Source organism: Hippocampus zosterae, chromosome 1, assembly GCF_025434085.1.
Source record: "Hippocampus zosterae strain Florida chromosome 1, ASM2543408v3, whole genome shotgun sequence".
Taxonomy (NCBI): domain Eukaryota; kingdom Metazoa; phylum Chordata; class Actinopteri; order Syngnathiformes; family Syngnathidae; genus Hippocampus; species Hippocampus zosterae.
Window position 1 is genome coordinate 561,057 of NC_067451.1, and position 18,172 is coordinate 579,228.

The window sequence follows — 18,172 nt, forward strand, 5'->3', positions numbered from 1 at the left end:
AGCAAACTAAGGCCCGCCTTTTTTAGGATTGGCTGGGAATATAAATGGTCGTTTTCATTGGCTCGCGATAAGAGAAAATAATTTATTCAAAGCACTGACGAGCGCGTCCAATGAACGTTCTCTTCCAGTGAGCAAAGTCCCACCCACCGGAATTTCAGACCCTGCCTTGCTGACCGGGCATCCCCGTAGCAGCCTCTCAGTCTATATAACAGCTCGTTGGGCGTTCTACAGCTCAGAAGCGCTTAGAGCGCACCACGGTGTAGATCGGAAAAGGGGAAGGGGCACGTCAGCCGCCTCCTATACCGACTAAAAAGGGAAAAAAAGCACGTTGAGTTCGATTCGATAGGGCGACTGACAAGAGAGGTCCCTGGGATACCGCCACCGGAGACTCTCCGGTCGCCGTTGGTGGCCTGCTCGGGACCGTGGTGACTACATAGCGGCTGTTCCTGCTCACACAAAGCGACGTGTCGAGGAAGGACGCGTCTTTTGAATAGAGACAGGATGCACGGACCGCCCTCCGGCGACAGCGCATGCCCCTTGCGCACGATCAAGAGAGTTCAGTTCGGCATCATCAGCCCCGATGAGCTTGTAGGTCTTCTGACGGGGGGGGAATTGGGAGCTTTGTATTTCCGCATTGCCAAATCATGCCACACGCCTTCCCCGATCTCGCGACTTATGTTGTACTTTGACATTTGTGGCAAAGGCTCGAGTTACAATGAACTACAATGCTAGCCGTTAGCCTAGCCTAGCTCGTCTTGGGCTCGAGCTAACGAGCGAGCATGTTCGAAGAAGTTTACAAACTTGAAGCACACCACTTTTTCAGTCCGAACTATTCCCGCGCGCTCTTGCGAATGGTTTCTTTTGTCACGGATAAACACGGTACGCGAGGTGTGGACTGCTGTTCGATTTTCTTTTGGGAGGCTTGTGGTCGTGAGTGGAGTAATACCAATAATCCATAAATAAAACTGCATTGAAAAAAAGTCAGTCATGCATTTTTTTCCCCCCTGACCCTCAAATTGATAAGTTGTCGGCGATCCTTGCCAAACCGTTTCATGAGAAACTACTGTATGTAATTTAGGTGGCCCAATGATGGATGGAGGTTAGCGGAGTGCTCGCCCAAATGCATCGATGACTTGCCAACACTGATTCCACGTGTCGTGTCTTTTAGAAACGAATGTCGGTCACGGAAGGGGGTATCAAATACCCCGAAACGACAGAAGGTGGTCGTCCAAAACTCGGCGGTCTTATGGACCCGAGACAAGGGGTCATCGAGCGAAGTGGAAGATGTCAGACGTGTGCAGGTACAGTTATTGTCACGGCGTCGTAACGGCATTTGTGTGGGTGTCGACGTTGCGTTTGCTCCTTCCCAGGTAACATGACTGAATGCCCGGGACACTTTGGCCACATCGAACTGGCAAAGCCCGTCTTTCACGTCGGCTTTATATCCAAGATAATGAAGGTCATGCGTTGCGTCTGCTTCTTTTGCTCCAAGCTACTCGTGGATGCGGTAAGCGTCCCCCCTTTTGACGGATGAGTCTCGAGTGGGAATCTGTCCGTTTAGGGAAAGGAACGTTTCTCTCCACAGAACAATCCCAAGATCAAAGACATCCTTGGCAAGTCCAAAGGGCAACCCAGGAAGCGCTTGACGCACGTCTACGAGCTGTGCAAGGGAAAAAATATCTGCGAAGGAGGCGAGGAGATGGACAACAAATTTGGGATGGAGCAGCAGGACACCGAGGAGGACATCACTAAGGAGAAGGTGGCAAAAGTACTTAAAAAAAAAAACATCCAACGCTAACCGAAATGATCACATCTTGGTCGCAGGGACACGGTGGCTGCGGGCGCTACCAGCCTCGCATCAGACGCTCCGGCCTGGAGCTGTACGCCGAGTGGAAGCACGTGAACGAGGACTCGCAGGAGAAGAAGATCCTGCTGAGCCCCGAGCGCGTGCACGAGATCTTCAAGCGCATCTCGGACGAGGAGGACATCATCTTGGGCATGGATCCCAAGTTTTCCCGACCCGAATGGATGATCGTCACCGTCCTGCCCGTCCCTCCGCTGGCCGTCCGGCCGGCTGTCGTCATGCAGGGCTCCGCCCGCAACCAGGTGAGTCGCCTTTGAATGACCAATGGAAAGTTCCATTCGAAAGTATCGCACTTCAAAGCGAACCGCAGCTGAACGATTGAACCAGGAGATCGATCGGTTGATCGGAACTTGACTCTTCAGGACGACCTGACCCACAAGCTGGCCGACATTGTGAAAATCAACAACCAGCTGAGGCGAAACGAGCAAAGTGGCGCCGCGGCCCACGTCATCGCGGAGGACGTCAAGTTGCTCCAGTTCCACGTGGCCACCATGGTGGACAACGAGCTCCCGGGCTTGCCCAGAGTAGGTTTGAAATGCCACCTTCCGCCTCGCAACCCTTTTGGCCCGTGCCGCTTCCCACACCCGACCGGCCTTCTCTCTCTCTCTCTCCCTCCCAGGCGATGCAAAAGTCCGGCCGCCCTCTCAAATCCATCAAACAGCGTCTCAAGGGCAAGGAAGGCCGAGTCCGAGGCAACCTGATGGGCAAGCGCGTGGACTTCTCGGCGCGAACCGTCATCACGCCCGATCCGAATCTCCAAATCGACCAAGTGGGCGTCCCGCGATCCATCGCCGCCAATATGACCTTCCCGGAAATCGTCACGCCCTTCAACAATGACAGGTAGGAGAGGTGCTCGGAGGGGGCGGGGGGGGGGCCCAACGTGGCGGACGAATGGTTTCACTTTGCTTCCGACCCGCGGCCAGACTGCAAGAGCTCGTGCGGCGAGGCAACAGCCAGTACCCCGGAGCCAAATACATCATCCGCGACAACGGAGACAGAATCGACCTGCGATTCCACCCCAAACCCAGCGACCTTCATTTGCAGATCGGCTACAAGGTGAGCTTCCGGCAAGATCCGCACCACGTGCGCCACCGCCCTCAACATCATCATCATCATCATCATCAAGCGGCATTGACGGCGAGCGCCTTCTGCTCTTAGGTGGAGAGACACATGTGTGACGGCGACATCATCATCTTTAACCGGCAGCCCACGCTGCATAAAATGTCCATGATGGGTCACAGGGTTCGAATTCTGCCCTGGTCCACATTTCGGCTCAACCTGAGGTACGGCCCGCAGATGCGCCCGTCTGCTCTTTCCGGGGGTCGATAGGACGGGATGCCGATGGTGCAGACAAAATCATAATCGTCATAACTTAGCTCAACTCAAGTGTTTCGAGAGCGCTTGAAAACAAGCAGTGTTGTGCTCTACACGGAGGAGAAAGAATTCACACCACAAGAAACTAATTCATTGAGAACAAAGACGGCGGAAGGCGCAAAATCGGTCAGCCAAATAAAATCAAGCCTCATGTGGATTAACTAAAGGTTAGCTTGAAGATGAGTTTTGTGTGTGTGTGGGGGGGGGGGTCAGGAGGCACCGGGTGGGGGGGAGTCAGATGGGACCAGGCCATTTCAAGACTGGAAAACAAAAAGCATAGGATCTCGAAAAGAGCGCTAAAATGAGCCGGGGTAGGAGTGACCCGCATCAAGAGGCGAGCGGCAGCATTTTGGACCAACTGGAGACGCTTGAAGGAGGACTGCTTGAGTCCCAAATCAGCCGGATATGGAAAATGTTGTCTGGCGCAAGCTTTTGTCGGTCAAACTAAAAAAAACAACTTGATGCAGGACCAAAAAAAAAAATCCTGGATTAAAAAAATTTTTTTTGAATTTTTTGAATTTAATTTTTTTTTAAAAACCTATATTTAGAGCTATCTGTGATTGCAATTTTCTCGTGTAACGAGTGATATTTTGAAACTGGCGTTTGCCCTCACGTTTGCGCCCGTCTCCCCGCAGCGTCACCACGCCCTACAACGCCGACTTTGACGGCGACGAGATGAACCTGCACCTGCCGCAGTCCCTGGAGACCAGAGCCGAGATCCAAGAACTGGCCATGGTGCCGCGCATGATCGTCACGCCGCAGTCCAACAGGCCCGTCATGGGCATCGTGCAGGACACCCTGACGGCCGTGCGCAAATTCACCAAGAGGGACGTCTTCTTGGAGCGGGTGCGCAGACGGCGGCGGAGCGAACGAGCGAGCGTGGCTCGAGCTCTGGAGATAACGGCGCTCCTCCCGTCTTCTCCTCAACCGCAGGGCGAAGTCATGAACCTCCTGATGTTCCTCTCCACCTGGGACGGGAAGGTGCCCCAGCCGGCCATCCTCAAGCCCCGCCCGCTGTGGACCGGCAAGCAGATCTTCAGCCTGATCATCCCGGGACACATCAACGTCATCCGCACGCACAGCACGCATCCGGACGACGAAGACAGCGGTCCTTATAAGCACATCTCGCCCGGCGACACCAAGGTATCCGGCGTCGGCCTCCGCGAGGCGCCGCCGGCGGGGGCGGGGCTTGCGGCTGACCCGTTTGCCTTTCAGGTGATCGTGGAAAACGGCGAGCTGATCATGGGCATCCTGTGTAAGAAGTCTCTGGGAACGTCGGCCGGTTCCCTGGTCCACATTTCCTACCTGGAGATGGGCCACGACGTCACCCGACTCTTCTACTCCAACATCCAGACGGTGGTCAACAACTGGCTGCTCATCGAAGGCAAGACACGGCGGGGAGGGGGGGGTCATTTTCCGATCAAGTTCCAATTCTCGCCCCCTCGCCCGTAGGTCATTCCATCGGCATCGGGGACTCCATCGCCGACGCCAAGACTTACCTGGACATCCAGAACACGATCAAGAAAGCCAAACAGGATGTGATTGAGGTAAGTGCGAGGCATCGGGCGGCCACCGGCAGAGGCTACATTTTTTTTTTTTTACCGGTGCCGTGGGCAGGTCATCGAGAAGGCCCACAACAACGAGCTGGAGCCCACGCCGGGCAACACGCTGAGGCAGACCTTTGAGAACCAGGTCAACCGGATCCTCAACGACGCCCGCGACAAGACGGGCTCGTCGGCCCAGAAGTCCCTGTCGGAATACAACAACTTCAAGTCCATGGTGGTGGCCGGATCCAAGGGCTCCAAGATTAACATCTCGCAGGTAGTAGCGAAACCCCCCCCTGAGGGCCTTGAGAGGTGAATGGCTCGGATCCCATTCCGCCAACTCAATCCCACCCGTCTGTCCCCCTTTTAGGTTATCGCGGTGGTGGGGCAGCAGAACGTGGAGGGCAAACGAATCCCGTTTGGTTTCAAGCACCGCACGCTGCCTCATTTCATCAAGGACGATTACGGGCCCGAGAGCAGAGGCTTCGTGGAGAACTCCTACCTGGCCGGTCTGACGCCCACCGAGTTCTTCTTCCACGCCATGGGAGGGCGCGAGGGTCTGATCGACACGGCCGTCAAGACCGCTGAGACCGGTAAAAAAAAAAACAACTTTGCTTAACCCCCGTCGGTAAGAGCCGATATATTTGGAAGCGTCTCCTGATGGCGATCCGCCCGACGGCGTTCCCCTCCCGGCGCCCTCGCAGGTTACATCCAGCGGCGTCTGATCAAGTCCATGGAGTCGGTGATGGTCAAGTACGACGGCACGGTGCGCAACTCCATCAACCAGGTGGTGCAGCTGCGCTACGGCGAAGACGGCCTGGCGGGGGAGAACGTCGAGTTCCAAAACATGGCGACGCTCAAGCCGTCCAACAAAGCCTTCGAGAAGAAGTACGGCTCGTACCCGCCCGGCCGACGCTTTGCTCGGCGACGGTGCGCAGATCCAACGTGGTGCCGTCTGTCCAGGTTCAAGTTCGACTGCGGCAACGAGCGGGCGCTGAGGCGAACGTTGCAGGAGGACGTGGTCAAGGACGTGATGACCAACGCCCACGTGCAAGGCACGCTGGAGCGAGAGTTTGACAAGATGAAGGAGGACCGGGAGAACCTCCGAACGATTTTCCCCACCGGCGACAGCAAGGTGGGTGTCGCCGCACGCCGCGCGGCCTTTCTGCCGCCGACGGAGCTCACTCGCCGCCCTTGCGCTTCCGCTCCTTCCCAACAGGTGGTGCTGCCGTGCAACTTGGCCCGAATGATTTGGAACGCGCAGAAGATCTTCCGCATCAACACTCGCACTCCCACCGACCTCAATCCCATTCGGGTTGTCGAAGGTTCGTCGGCCGATCGTTTGATATGACGCTCGGCGCTCGCTTGAAGACGGGAGACTTAGCGGCTGCTTCGTTCAGGTGTTGAGGAGCTGAGCAAGAAGCTGGTGATTGTGAACGGCGAAGACCGGCTCAGCAGGCAGGCCCAAGAGAACGCCACGCTTCTCTTCAACATCCACCTGCGCTCCACCCTCTGCTCCAAGCGCATGACCGAAGAGTTCCGCCTCACCACCGAGGCTTTCGACTGGCTGCTGGGAGAGATCGAGACCAAGTTCAACCACTCTGTTGTGAGTTGAGTGGGTGGGGAGGGGGGGGCTGGTTTTTATTTAGTTTTGAGTCTATGGTGGTTGTTTTTTTTTTGTAGTTGTTGACATCATTCGTGTTTTTATTCGCTTTAGTTTATTCGTATTTTTTTAATGCTTAATTTTAGTTTAGTGCAGTCAAACCTCGGTTTTCAAACGTCTCTGTTTTCAACCAAATCGGTTTTCAAGCAAAAAAATTTGAGTTTTTTATGCCTCGGATGACGACCGAATTTCGGTTCTCAAACAATCTTGAATGCGTCACTTGACTCCTCTCGCCTTCCTTACACCAGGAAGTGATGTTTTTTTTTTTTTTTTTTAAGAGCGTGGTTTCGGTTTTCGAACAGCCTTCTGGAACGGATTATGGTTGAAAACTGAGGTATGACTGTGTTTAGTTGTAGCTTTTAAGAAAAATTGTGTATTTTCTGGGTTAAAAAGAAAATCATGCTAGGTAGTGTATGGAAACCGTTTTCAAAATCACCGTCCACAAAACCAAACACGGGTTCTGTCTAACAGTCTGCGGGCCACCAAATTCAGTCCTGCCAAGGCGCAGTTTAAAAATTTTTTTTTTAAAGGAATTCCCCATTGCTGAGGTTTGTTGGGGTTCTGCTTGTTCCTCCTCCCCCCCAGGCCCATCCGGGTGAAATGGTGGGCGCTCTGGCCGCTCAGTCTCTGGGAGAACCGGCCACCCAGATGACCCTGAACACCTTCCACTACGCCGGCGTGTCGGCCAAGAACGTGACGCTGGGCGTGCCCCGTCTCAAGGAGTTGATCAACATTTCCAAGAAGCCCAAAACGCCCTCGCTGACGGTCTTCTTGCTGGGCCAGGCCGCCAGGGATGCCGAGAGAGCCAAAGACATCCTCTGCCGCCTGGAGCACACCACACTAAGAAAGGTGGGAGGGGAAGGGACAAAGGTGGGGGGGGGGGGTTAGTCCGCAAAACTAACGCTTCAACCTTTGGTTTCAGGTGACCGCCAACACCGCCATCTACTACGACCCCAACCCCCAGAACACGGTGGTGGCCGAGGACCAGGAGTGGGTGAACGTCTACTACGAGATGCCGGATTTCGACGTGACCCGCATTTCCCCCTGGCTGCTGCGCATCGAGCTGGACCGCAAGCACATGACGGATCGCAAGCTGACCATGGAGCAGATCGCCGAGAAGATCAACGCAGGTTTCGGAGACGACCTGAACTGCATCTTCAACGACGACAATGCGGAGAAGCTGGTCTTGCGAATCCGGATCATGAAGAGCGACGAGAACAAGTTCCAAGAGGTGAGAAAAGAAAGCGTCCGGGGGGGGGGGGGGGATGGTCCGCCATCTTGCGCGCTCAAATGTCCTCGCCCGGGCTAGGACGAAGAGGTGGTGGACAAAATGGACGACGACGTCTTCTTGCGCTGCATCGAGTCCAACATGCTGACGGACATGACGCTGCAAGGCATCGAGCAGATCAGCAAGGTCTACATGCACCTGCCCCAGACGGACAACAAGAAGAAGATCATCATCACCGAGGACGGCGAGTTCAAGGCGCTGCAGGAGTGGATCCTGGAGACGGACGGCGTCAGCCTCATGAGGGTCCTGAGCGAGAAGGACGTGGATCCCGTCAGGACCACGTCCAACGACATCGTGGAGATCTTCACGGTACGGGTGCGGGGGGGGTCTTTGGGGTTTGGATCGAGGGGCCTTGACCCAGCGTGTGCCGCAGGTGCTCGGAATCGAGGCCGTGCGCAAGGCCCTGGAGAGGGAGCTGTACCACGTGATCTCCTTCGACGGCTCCTACGTCAACTACCGCCACTTGGCTCTGCTGTGCGACACCATGACGTGCCGCGGCCACCTGATGGCCATCACGCGGCACGGCATCAACCGGCAGGACACGGGCCCCCTCATGAAGTGTTCCTTTGAGGAGACGGTGAGAGCCAGGCCATCTCGGCCTTGGGCGCCGAGCCCCCGGGAAAAAGGGGAAACGCTAACCCCCCCCTCCCCCCCCCCCCCCCGCCGCTGGCCTCAGGTGGACGTGCTGATGGAGGCGTCGTCCCACGGGGAAAGCGATCCCATGAAGGGCGTGTCGGAGAACATCATGCTGGGCCAGCTGGCCCCCGCCGGCACGGGCTGCTTCGACCTGCTCCTGGATGCCGAAAAGTGCAAGTACGGCATGGAGATCCCCACCAACATACCCGGAATCAGCGTCGCCGGCCGTAAGTAGACACCGGACCGCTCTTGATTGTGGAGGGGGGTGGGGGGGTCCAATTCCATTTTTTTTTTCCAATTGCCGTCTTCTGCTTTTAGCCACCGGGATGTTCTTTGGCTCCGTGCCGAGTCCCATGAGTGGCCGCTCCCCCGCCATGACCCCCTGGAACACGGGCGCGACGCCGGCCCACGGCGCCTGGTCTCCCAGCATTGGTGAGTATGGGGGGGGGGCCCCCATTTCCTCTTTTACGCCCTTCCTGAAAGTGGAAAACTCTACCCCAAAATTTCAACGGCCTTTATTTATTTAGTCATTTTTACAGGGTTCACTTCCCATGTGTGTGTGTGTGTTTTTTTTTGGGGGGGGGGGGCGGTATCCAAAACAAGCAACACATTCACCCGTGTTGGTAGCCCCGTACATTTGTGAGCTTCCCTTCCTCCCGCAGGGAGCGGCATGACCCCCGGAGCAGCCGGCTTCTCCCCGAGCGCGGCCTCGGACGCCAGCGGCTTTTCTCCGGGTTATTCGCCGGCTTGGTCGCCCACTCCCGGGTCCCCCGGCTCCCCCGGACCTGCCAGCCCTTACATCCCTTCTCCGGGTGAGTGCAACTCTCGGTGTCGGCAAAACGGGCTGAGGAAAAGCGACAAAGCCCAAATTCTCTTTTCCTTTTCTTTGCAGGTGGCGCCATGTCGCCCAACTACTCGCCCACGTCGCCCGCCTACGAGCCCCGCTCCCCCGGCGGCTACACCCCCCAGAGCCCAGGCTACTCGCCCACGTCGCCCTCCTATTCCCCGACGTCGCCCTCCTACTCCCCCACCAGCCCCAATTACAGCCCGACCTCCCCTTCCTACTCGCCCACCTCCCCGAGTTACTCGCCCACGTCGCCGTCCTACTCGCCCACGTCGCCTTCGTACTCGCCGACGTCCCCCTCCTATTCGCCCACCTCGCCGTCTTACTCGCCCACGTCTCCCTCCTATTCGCCCACCTCGCCCAGCTACAGCCCCACTTCGCCCAGCTACAGCCCGACGTCGCCGTCGTACTCGCCCACCTCTCCTTCTTACTCTCCCACCTCGCCCTCTTATTCCCCCACTTCCCCGTCATACTCCCCCACTTCGCCGTCGTACTCGCCGACCTCTCCGTCCTACTCGCCGACGAGCCCCAGCTACAGCCCCACCTCGCCCAACTACACGCCCACCTCGCCCAGCTACTCGCCCACTTCCCCCTCCTACTCTCCCACCTCCCCCTCCTACTCTCCCACCTCCCCCAACTATACGCCGACCAGCCCCAACTACTCTCCCACCTCCCCCTCGTACTCTCCCACCTCACCGTCCTACTCGCCCTCCAGTCCGCGTTACACCCCGCAGTCACCCACCTACACGCCCAGCTCGCCCTCGTACAGCCCCAGCTCCCCCTCCTACTCCCCCACCTCGCCTAAATACACCCCGACTTCGCCCTCGTACAGTCCCAGCTCCCCAGAGTACACCCCCACCTCGCCCAAGTACTCCCCGACCTCGCCCAAGTACTCCCCCACCTCGCCCAAGTACTCCCCGACCTCGCCCACTTATTCTCCGACCACTCCCAAGTACAGCCCCACCTCGCCCACCTACTCCCCGACCTCCCCGACTTACACGCCCACCAGCCCCAAATACTCGCCCACCTCGCCGACGTATTCGCCCACGTCGCCCAAGTACTCGCCGACCTCGCCCACGTACTCTCCGACCAGCCCAAAAGGCTCCACCTACAGCCCCACCTCGCCCGGATACAGCCCCACCTCGCCCACCTACAACCTGGTCGTCAGCCCCGACGACAGCGACGAGGAGAACAACTGAGGGGCTGCGGAGAAGAAGCGCTTGAGAGCCGACGGCGCCCTGAGGCCGCTCGCCCTTTTTTTCCTCTTGGCCTTCGTTTCCCCAAACTATTACTGGAAACAAACGGCGGCGGGTTGCCGTTTTTCAGTCAATTTTTTTTTTTTTTGGTTTTGTTTTTAAATCCACCCCCCCCCCCAGGCGAAACCCATAAGGTGACGAGGAAAAGAAGAGCTGGTTCATTTTTTTTTTCCCCCTTTTAACTTTCCAATTCACCGCTTTCAAGCCTCTGAAGTGTTGCGGGCGTCAAGCTGTTCCGGAAAGTTCCGTTTTGCCCAAAAGCCTTTTCAGAACGACGACTGTCATTTGCTCCGGCGACGAATGGAGGAACGGTTCACCTTACCCTCCCTCCCTCCCCCATTTTTTTTTCTTTTTTTTGGTTTGTTGACGGCTTGTATGGCACGGGAGCAATAGCGCCTGAGCGTGCGTCATGCATCCTCCACACCCCAAAGACTGAATGACGTCTTAAGCGGCCACCAGCACCTTCCCACCCTCTGGCATCTCGCAGGCTTTTGCATCAAAGGCAAAAAAAAAAGACGTTCCCTTTGCACTGGGAATTTTTTTTTTTTTGGGAGGGGGGGTCTTAATTTTGACATGATGAAGAAATGGGCAGTGTTTTGGGCATCTTTTGCATGGGGGTGGGGCGTGGGGGGTTAATTACTACGTTGATCCAACATTTCCCGACCCCCGCTTGAGGTTTGCTGCCCTGTTTCTATTCAACTCATTTCGACTATTCCATTTATTTAATGACCGAAGGTTAAATGACTATTCCGTGTGAATAATATTTTGTCTTTTTGCTTTTTTTTTTTCCTTTTTTTTCACGCCTTTTGGTGACTCCAGTTCAGATGGATAACGACGCAAACACCTGAATTGTCCCAAGTTGTGACCCGGCGTGGTCCTCTTCTGGTGTTCATGTTGATGAAGCAGCCACTAGATATAAAGCGGCTTCAACGTGACTCCCTTTTCCAGATATTGTCTCGTTCATTTAACAAGGTTGACTTCCTTACCTTTTCCGCTCTTATTTTTCTTAGCGATGTTTGGACGAATCGGGATTCTGATCCCGAAAAGAATAAATGTAAATGTTGAACGTCGTTTGCTCCTCGCAAAAATTGGAGAGGATGCCGCCTCCTGGCTTTTTCGTTTTTTTTTTTTCGGTTTGCTTTTTATTTCCTCCACTTGGTTAACTCGCGTGTCCACTTAACTTGCCTTGTCGTGGGCACTGTCCAGTCTGTTGAGAAACTTGAGCTTTGTACGAATGAGCGCCCGAGGGCAAGACGGGGTTTCACGCAGAGGAGGAAAAAAACGTCAATGTGCCGCTCGATAGAAATTATTTCACAATCTCATTGTGTCGTTCTCTGTTCTGTTTTTGACTTCGGGAAAAAAATAAATAAGTTTTACAATAAATGTGTATTTTTTTAAATCTTTATTTTTAATGATTTGTACTGGATGACGTATTTAGCTGCTGGCTAAAAATTGTAATTCCTAACCACTGTTGACATCGCATACACAAAATCGCTGACGCAAACAAGAAAAACGGTCCACCCCAAATATTTGAAAATCCTTTTTTTTTGTTGTAATCGAAATGTCATCGTGAGCTGCTTCGCTCCCAAGAAAACGACCGCGTGTTCCAGCTGCATCTCACACAAGAGGGCGCTGTTGCCCTGCGTACGAAGAAATGCTTCCGCGAGGGATTTCGTTCCTTTTTTTTATGTGCGGAACTTGTTCATTTGAATCAGGCGTGTTGATTCAGGGAGATTTTGAAAACATGCAGGACCGCGCCCCCCCCCCCCCCCCCCCTGGGCCGGGCCTGCAGGAACTATGCGGTCTGCGTGTGCGTCATTGTGCCCCAAACACACACAAATTCTTTGTCTCGCCCACACAAGCGCTCTTTCGTCCACTCCTTGCCTGTTTGGTGCCGCAACGCTCTTTTCTATCCAAGGTAAGCCTTCAACCTTCCTCGTCAAAGCACTCGTGGTTGGATACTTTCTTTTCTCGGCCTTGGTTTCCTCGTTCGCTTATCGCGGCGGTTCTTCCGGCCTCTGAAGTGTTGCGACAGGACGATGAAAAGAGTTTCCGCGTAAAAGCTGCTTCACTTTTTTTCTTGGTTCTTTCACAGCACTTATCGTCGAAATCGGCTTCCCCCCCCTCGGCTGCCACTTCAAATTTGCTGAAAGTGAGGGGGGGGCTGTTCTCTACTGCAACGATTCTTGACAATTCTTTATTTTTCAACTGGTTGTTTTTATTTTATCCATCCATCCATTTTGGAATCCGCTTCTCCTCATGAGGGCATGCTGCAGCCTATCTTCGGGCAGCGGGTGGGGGACAATACCCAGAACCGGTTTTGCAGCCCGTCGCAGGGCACACATCCACCACCAACCATTCACGCTCACGCTCACATCTCGGGACAATTTGGAGCGTTCAATCAGCCTCCCAAGCATGTTTTTGGAATGTGGGAGGAAACCGGATTACCCAGAGAAAAGCCACTCGGGCACAAAAAAAACATGCAAAACATGCAAACTCCACACGGGGAGGCCGGAGCCCAGAATCAAACCCGCGTCTGTTGTGCTGCGAGGCGGACGCGCTAACCCATCGACCACGTTGCTGTCATTTTTTACGACAAATGATGTGTCGATAGACATCAGCGATGTATCGCGTTCGCGCAAAAGCAATGGATAACGTATATCGTAGGTACAAAGTTGTGCGACAGAGTACTGATCCAAACTTGGCGTTTCACAACATACATCAATAATCATGACAGCAAAAGCAGGATGTCAACAGATGCTCGTCAATCATTTTCAACAACGACGACGACGACAGTGTCTGTTCCCGCTTCGTTCTTCTTCTTCTTTCAAATTTCCACCGTCTCAAACTAAATCAGTACGCCGCCATCTAGTTGTGGAATGTGAGCCGCGACTCTGTACGGGATAAGCCGTGTTGAAAAATGAAGGAATCGAAGCACGTGGGAGCAAAATAGAATTATTACCTATACAACCCCCCGCACCCCAACCCCCCCGAATATTTTCCTGGGTGCACAGAAGGTTGGACAACACTCGTACGCTAAATGGTGAGGCTCAGCGAAGACGCCAAGCCGCTGTCCCCAAAGCGCCTGAATCTAGGAACTTGAGCCTACCACAACTCCACCCCCCCCCCCCCCCCCCCCGCTTCCGCCCCAGCTAGGCTTTCACCGCAGCGGCTTCGGTTACCTCCCACCCCTCCGTATGTTGCAACCGAGTCAGAACGGGTGAGCGCAAACTCCTCGCCGGAACCCCCTCCAGCCGACTCCCCCGCGACCCGTTGAGGATGGAGCCCGAGTCGGACAGCACGACAGCGGGCCGCGTCATCCAGTTGAGTGCATCTCGCTCTTCGCCAAGGGACGATAACTTGAATATCTTCTGGGGGGCTGGGGGGGGGGGGGTGATGTCATTTACTGTTCCAGTATTGATATTGTCGAGGTAGATCCGCGCCCTTTGGCCTGCGCGCTTATTCGAACGAGGCTCCTTGTTTATCTCCGACGGCCGCAGCCTGGCGCCTCGGTTGGAGCGAAACGCAAGCTGCTGACTTCTAGGATGTCATAGAAGTCCGTCTCAATATTTATTGGCGCCACTCGACGATAAGGACTTGCATCTCCTGGCTCGAGCGTTTTCATGACCCCACATAAGCAAATGTTATGACTCAGCTGTTACCCAACATTTATTGGGCAGGGCACACCTTTCAACGCCCCGCAACGCAATCAATCGCCCGATCAAAATATCACAAGAGCTACTGTGTGTACATCCTGCGAGTATGTCACCCCCCCCCCAAAAAAATCGAACCAAACACTTTGTAGACAAAGTTTAAGATTCAAATCATGGACGTCATCCAAAGAGGAAGTCGGATAGAGAAGCAGAATCGTGGTCCGAATGGGACCACGTGGTCAAGATGGCGCGCTTTCACTTCTCCCCGCGCCCACCCGAGGAAGTATCCTTGACATCTTGGGATGTTTCCTTTTTCCATTGGTTGTCTTTGTCACGTTAGAGGTGGTGGAGAACCCCCCACCCCAAAAAAAAGCAGGCGAGAGGGAGGACCAGAATGTACTTGACGACTGTATTAACACCAAAAAAAACTAAAACTAAATCCAGAACAAAGTAATGAAAAGAATCCAAAGTAGCAAACAAAAACCAGGGCTGAAGCAAAAAAAAACGATGAATAACCGAAACACGACAGCAACAAACAAACAATGAGCCCACACCGAGCGGTCTTGCCGGGAGTCCTTTTAAAGCAAAAATCACCTAACGACCAACAGGTGCGCGGCTGAAGGAAAAAAGCCCCACAGCGCCACCTGTTGGTCACAAACACAATCACGACAGTCTTGCGCTGGCGGCAAAAGGGCAGTTTGAACGTTCCAATCTCACCGGAGCCCGGCCCGAGGTCCCGCCCCAATGAGGACGAGCGATGGATGAATGCCTTTGGCGTCATCCAGCGCCGTGTCTCTTGGGGCAGCATGCTCCCCTTCCAGGACGTGGCGGGGCAGTTCGGTCCGGAGGTGCGAGTGGCGGGCCTGCACGTGTGGAGGGTGGAGAAGATGAAGGCCGTGCGAGTGCCCGCCTCCCGGGCGGGGGTGTTCTACAACGGCGACTCCTACTTGGTGCTGGACAACCGCGGAGAAGAGGGGAGCGACCTCCACATGTGGATCGGTGAGCCTCGACGCTCGCCGGACGCCGAGGGCGCCTCTTTACGCTTTTTCCCGCTCCGATTCGATTCAGGCGAGAAGTCGTCGCGCGACGAGCAGATGGCGTGCGCCATGCTGGCCATCCAACTTGACAACTTCCTGGGCGGAGACCCCATCCAGCACCGGCAGGCGCAGGGCTACGAGTCCCCGCACTTCATGAATCTCTTTCCCAGAGGTGTGAGCTACAAGGTCTGGCCCGAGACGATGAGAATCCGGTCTTGCAAACGAGGTCACGCTTCAGAGGAGCTTGTCTTGACAGGATGGAGGGGTGGAGTCGGGCTTCAGGAAGCCTCGGGACTCGGCGGCGGCGGCGGCGGTGCGGCGCTTGTACCAGGTTAAAGGCAAACGCAACATCCGTGCGAAGGAGGTGGAGCTGTCCTGGAAGAGCTTCAACAAGGGCGACTGCTTCATCTTGGACCTTGGAGAGGTGAGGACCGGAAGCAACAAAAAAAATCAAGAAACGTGTACTTAGGTCGAACAGAAACAGGATTTGTCAAGTCAGGAAAGAAACGGAGACTCAAGCGAAGCACCCGTCGCACCCCCCCGCAGGTCATCGTGTCCTGGAGCGGGTCGCAGGCCAACGTCTTTGAGAAACAGAAGGTGAGGGAGATCGCCTCGCTGATTCGCGACGCCGACAGACATGGCAAAGCTCGCATCGTGGACGCCGGCGAGGGGGAGGAGCCTGCCGAAATGCTCCAGGTAAAGTCGCCGAGCTCCTCCGCGGCAGAATTTGACGAGCGTCCGGGGCAAGCGCGATGCTTTTCCCAACAGGCCTTGGGACCAAAGCCCGAGCTGGCCGAAAGCACGCCGCAGGAGGACAGCGAGGCGGACGCCTCCAACGCGGCCTCCCTCTACAAGGTCAGCGCCGGCGTCCGAGCGCCCGAGGTTTTCAAACGGCGCCATCAGCGCCGCGCCTTCTCCCGACAGGTCTCCGACGCCACCGGCGCCATGTCGCTGACCGAGGTCTCGGCCAAGAGCCCGTTTGCCAAGGAGCTGCTGCTTCGTGACGACTGTTTCGTCCTGGACAACGGCGCCAACGGCAAGATCTTCGTGTGGAAAGGTGAGCGCTTGGAAGTCGAGCGGGGCCACGCTTGACCTTGACGGCGCGACGGGAGCCACCGTTTCAGCGGCACAACCCAAAGTGAAAAAATGTGCAAAGAGCCACTATCGATTGTTGAGGGAGTTCAAGGCGAGAGAGAAGAAGCTGTTGGAATGTCCGCACGGTTCAATAGCGCTTACCTGAAGGGAGTAGCTGGAAGAGGTGGTGACCAGGGTGCGTAGGGTCCGGTAGGCTTTTCCGTGTCCTTGTCTTTCTTCTTGCGGTGTGCAAGTTCTTGAGAGCGGGTAGGTGGCGAGTAGAGTCGTATTTTTTTTCCGTCAATGTCAGGTCATTCATTCAATCTAAAAAAAGAAAATGTATCCACCCTAATGCCAATAATATGTGGCAGGAGTTGGGGCCAACGCGGAGGAGAAGCGGGTGGCCCTGCAGATGGCCGACAAGTTGATGGAGCAGATGAACTACTCCAGGATGAAAACTCAGGTAAGGCACACTGCCGTCGTTTCCCGCCAGCTCCTACTACTGTCTTCTATCGCCCGCTCCTGCAGTTTCTTTTTTTTTTGTTTTTTTTTTCTTTAAACGATAAAAAAAAAAAAGGACCGGGCTCTCCGTTGTTTCGCTTCAGGTGGAGATCCTGCCGCAGGGGAAGGAGACCGTCATGTTCAAGCAGTTTTTCAAGAACTGGAACTAACCCAGATTGGAAAAATAGCAGCGCTCAAGAGAAAAAAAAACAACAGCAGTTTTTTCTTGGAGTTTTTTTTTTAACGCGTTGACTGAAATGTACAAAAGGCACAAGCCATGCGTAGCCTTTGGGATGTCACTTTCACAAATGGAACAGGATTTTCCTGTTGGTCAAATAAAAATGCAAAAAGTGGGGTTTTATTTCTGATTTTTGACACATACACGTCAACTGTGCAATCCAAATGAGGACAAATGCTACAGTAAAAAAAAACAAAACATTGGCACGATGGTTGCTAAAACACACACACACACACACACACACACACACACACGCACGCACAAAAACGAACTTCTAATTCTGTAAGGTTCAGTCACGTTGGCCAAGTCCAGCCACTGTTAACTCACTTTGTGCGTCATAGGCAAGGCTTTATCGTCTCAGCTGTAAAAGATCCTCCCTTGCCATCCATGTGTGTGTGTGAAAAGCTGCCATGCGGCTTTAAGGCAGCCAGGCAGGTGTTAATAAATCAAGAGTCCAAAGATCAGGAGTCACTCCATCAAAACGACAAGACAGGCAGCAGAGGTCAACCAGTTGTCGTCTGCAGCTGCTGAGCTTCACCTCCACTTCCTCCGACTACAGGTACTCCTGCTCCTAATTGCCACGGTTATTCATGTTCTTTTATTTTTTTTAAATTCTCAGGACTCAACTGATTTTACACAATGACAATGTACAGAGAAACATAGTAAATTGAAAGATTGTTTTATTTTTGGGGGGGGCAAAAGTACTGAAAACAAAAAGAATCGGAAATAATTCTGATGTCCTGCGGCGAGAAGTCCGTTTATTGTTGTCATCGGACTTTTTATTGTGTAAATTTTGACGTGTACGCTACACTTGCAATTTTATGGAGTTGTCAAAGTGAATGCTTTAAAAAAAATTGCAAATCAAAGTATTTAGGAAGGTAACAACTCTACTTCAGGTAGATTCGTGGTTCATTTGCCTTTATTTCATCGGAAGCCTAACCGACAAGACCGCATTTATGTGAAATAAATGCGCTCACGGTTGTCATAATACAGACAAACGCCCCCAGAAAACACATGGGAAGAGGAACCTTGAAAAAAAGGACAGCAGGTTAAATCGCAATCTTGACGGATGAAAGAAAATAGCTATTAGAATATTCCCCTAAATCGCTCAGGCCAACAAGTTTACATGTAGCTTAATATCTAAGGAACTAGCTCGATAACTAACTACCTCCGTGTGTAAAATTGCGACTATTTATTCAA

The 18,172-nt window shown here is 54.1% G+C and overlaps 2 protein-coding genes across 3 annotated transcripts; both read left to right on the top strand.

Annotated features, from left to right (window-relative positions):
• The first annotated feature begins 230 nt into the window (after window positions 1–230).
• Window positions 231–11,852, top strand: polr2a (RNA polymerase II subunit A). The gene is made up of 27 exons (XM_052077926.1): window positions 231–588; window positions 1,169–1,301; window positions 1,371–1,507; window positions 1,586–1,759; window positions 1,825–2,106; window positions 2,227–2,388; window positions 2,484–2,704; window positions 2,788–2,920; window positions 3,023–3,147; window positions 3,874–4,084; window positions 4,172–4,381; window positions 4,454–4,622; window positions 4,691–4,785; window positions 4,856–5,059; window positions 5,153–5,375; window positions 5,487–5,670; window positions 5,746–5,917; window positions 6,002–6,107; window positions 6,183–6,388; window positions 7,031–7,294; window positions 7,368–7,676; window positions 7,755–8,042; window positions 8,107–8,310; window positions 8,410–8,596; window positions 8,688–8,801; window positions 9,032–9,181; window positions 9,262–11,852. The coding sequence occupies exons 1-27, from the start codon at window positions 502–504 to the stop codon at window positions 10,410–10,412; spliced, it is 5,901 nt and encodes a 1,966-aa protein (XP_051933886.1). The 5' UTR covers window positions 231–501; the 3' UTR covers window positions 10,413–11,852.
• A 397-nt stretch (window positions 11,853–12,249) lies between these two features.
• On the top strand, window positions 12,250–17,083 carry capgb (capping protein (actin filament), gelsolin-like b). 2 transcript variants are annotated; one of them, XM_052078010.1, is made up of 10 exons: window positions 12,282–12,387; window positions 13,622–13,792; window positions 14,928–15,121; window positions 15,191–15,345; window positions 15,416–15,583; window positions 15,706–15,855; window positions 15,928–16,014; window positions 16,084–16,216; window positions 16,605–16,696; window positions 16,839–17,083. In XM_052078010.1, the coding sequence occupies exons 2-10, from the start codon at window positions 13,749–13,751 to the stop codon at window positions 16,902–16,904; spliced, it is 1,089 nt and encodes a 362-aa protein (XP_051933970.1). In that variant the 5' UTR covers window positions 12,282–12,387; window positions 13,622–13,748; the 3' UTR covers window positions 16,905–17,083. The 2 variants fall into 2 exon arrangements, with proteins under 2 accessions (XP_051933980.1, XP_051933970.1); XM_052078020.1 differs by lacking the exon at window positions 13,622–13,792 and having other exon boundaries at window positions 12,250–12,387.
• The last annotated feature ends 1,089 nt before the right edge of the window (window positions 17,084–18,172 follow it).

Excerpts from the sequence above, each read along its gene's own strand:
- capgb (XM_052078010.1), top strand. The coding sequence starts at position 13,749 with ATGGAGCCCGAGTCGGACAGCACGACAGCGGGCCGCGTCATCCA. Across the intron at positions 15,122-15,190 it reads CGACCTCCACATGTGGATCG|GCGAGAAGTCGTCGCGCGAC; the intron begins GTGAGCCTCGAC and ends GATTCGATTCAG. Across the intron at positions 16,217-16,604 it reads CAAGATCTTCGTGTGGAAAG|GAGTTGGGGCCAACGCGGAG; the intron begins GTGAGCGCTTGG and ends AATATGTGGCAG.
- polr2a (XM_052077926.1), top strand. The coding sequence starts at position 502 with ATGCACGGACCGCCCTCCGGCGACAGCGCATGCCCCTTGCGCACGATC. Across the intron at positions 4,786-4,855 it reads CCAAACAGGATGTGATTGAG|GTCATCGAGAAGGCCCACAA; the intron begins GTAAGTGCGAGG and ends TGCCGTGGGCAG. Across the intron at positions 7,295-7,367 it reads AGCACACCACACTAAGAAAG|GTGACCGCCAACACCGCCAT; the intron begins GTGGGAGGGGAA and ends CTTTGGTTTCAG.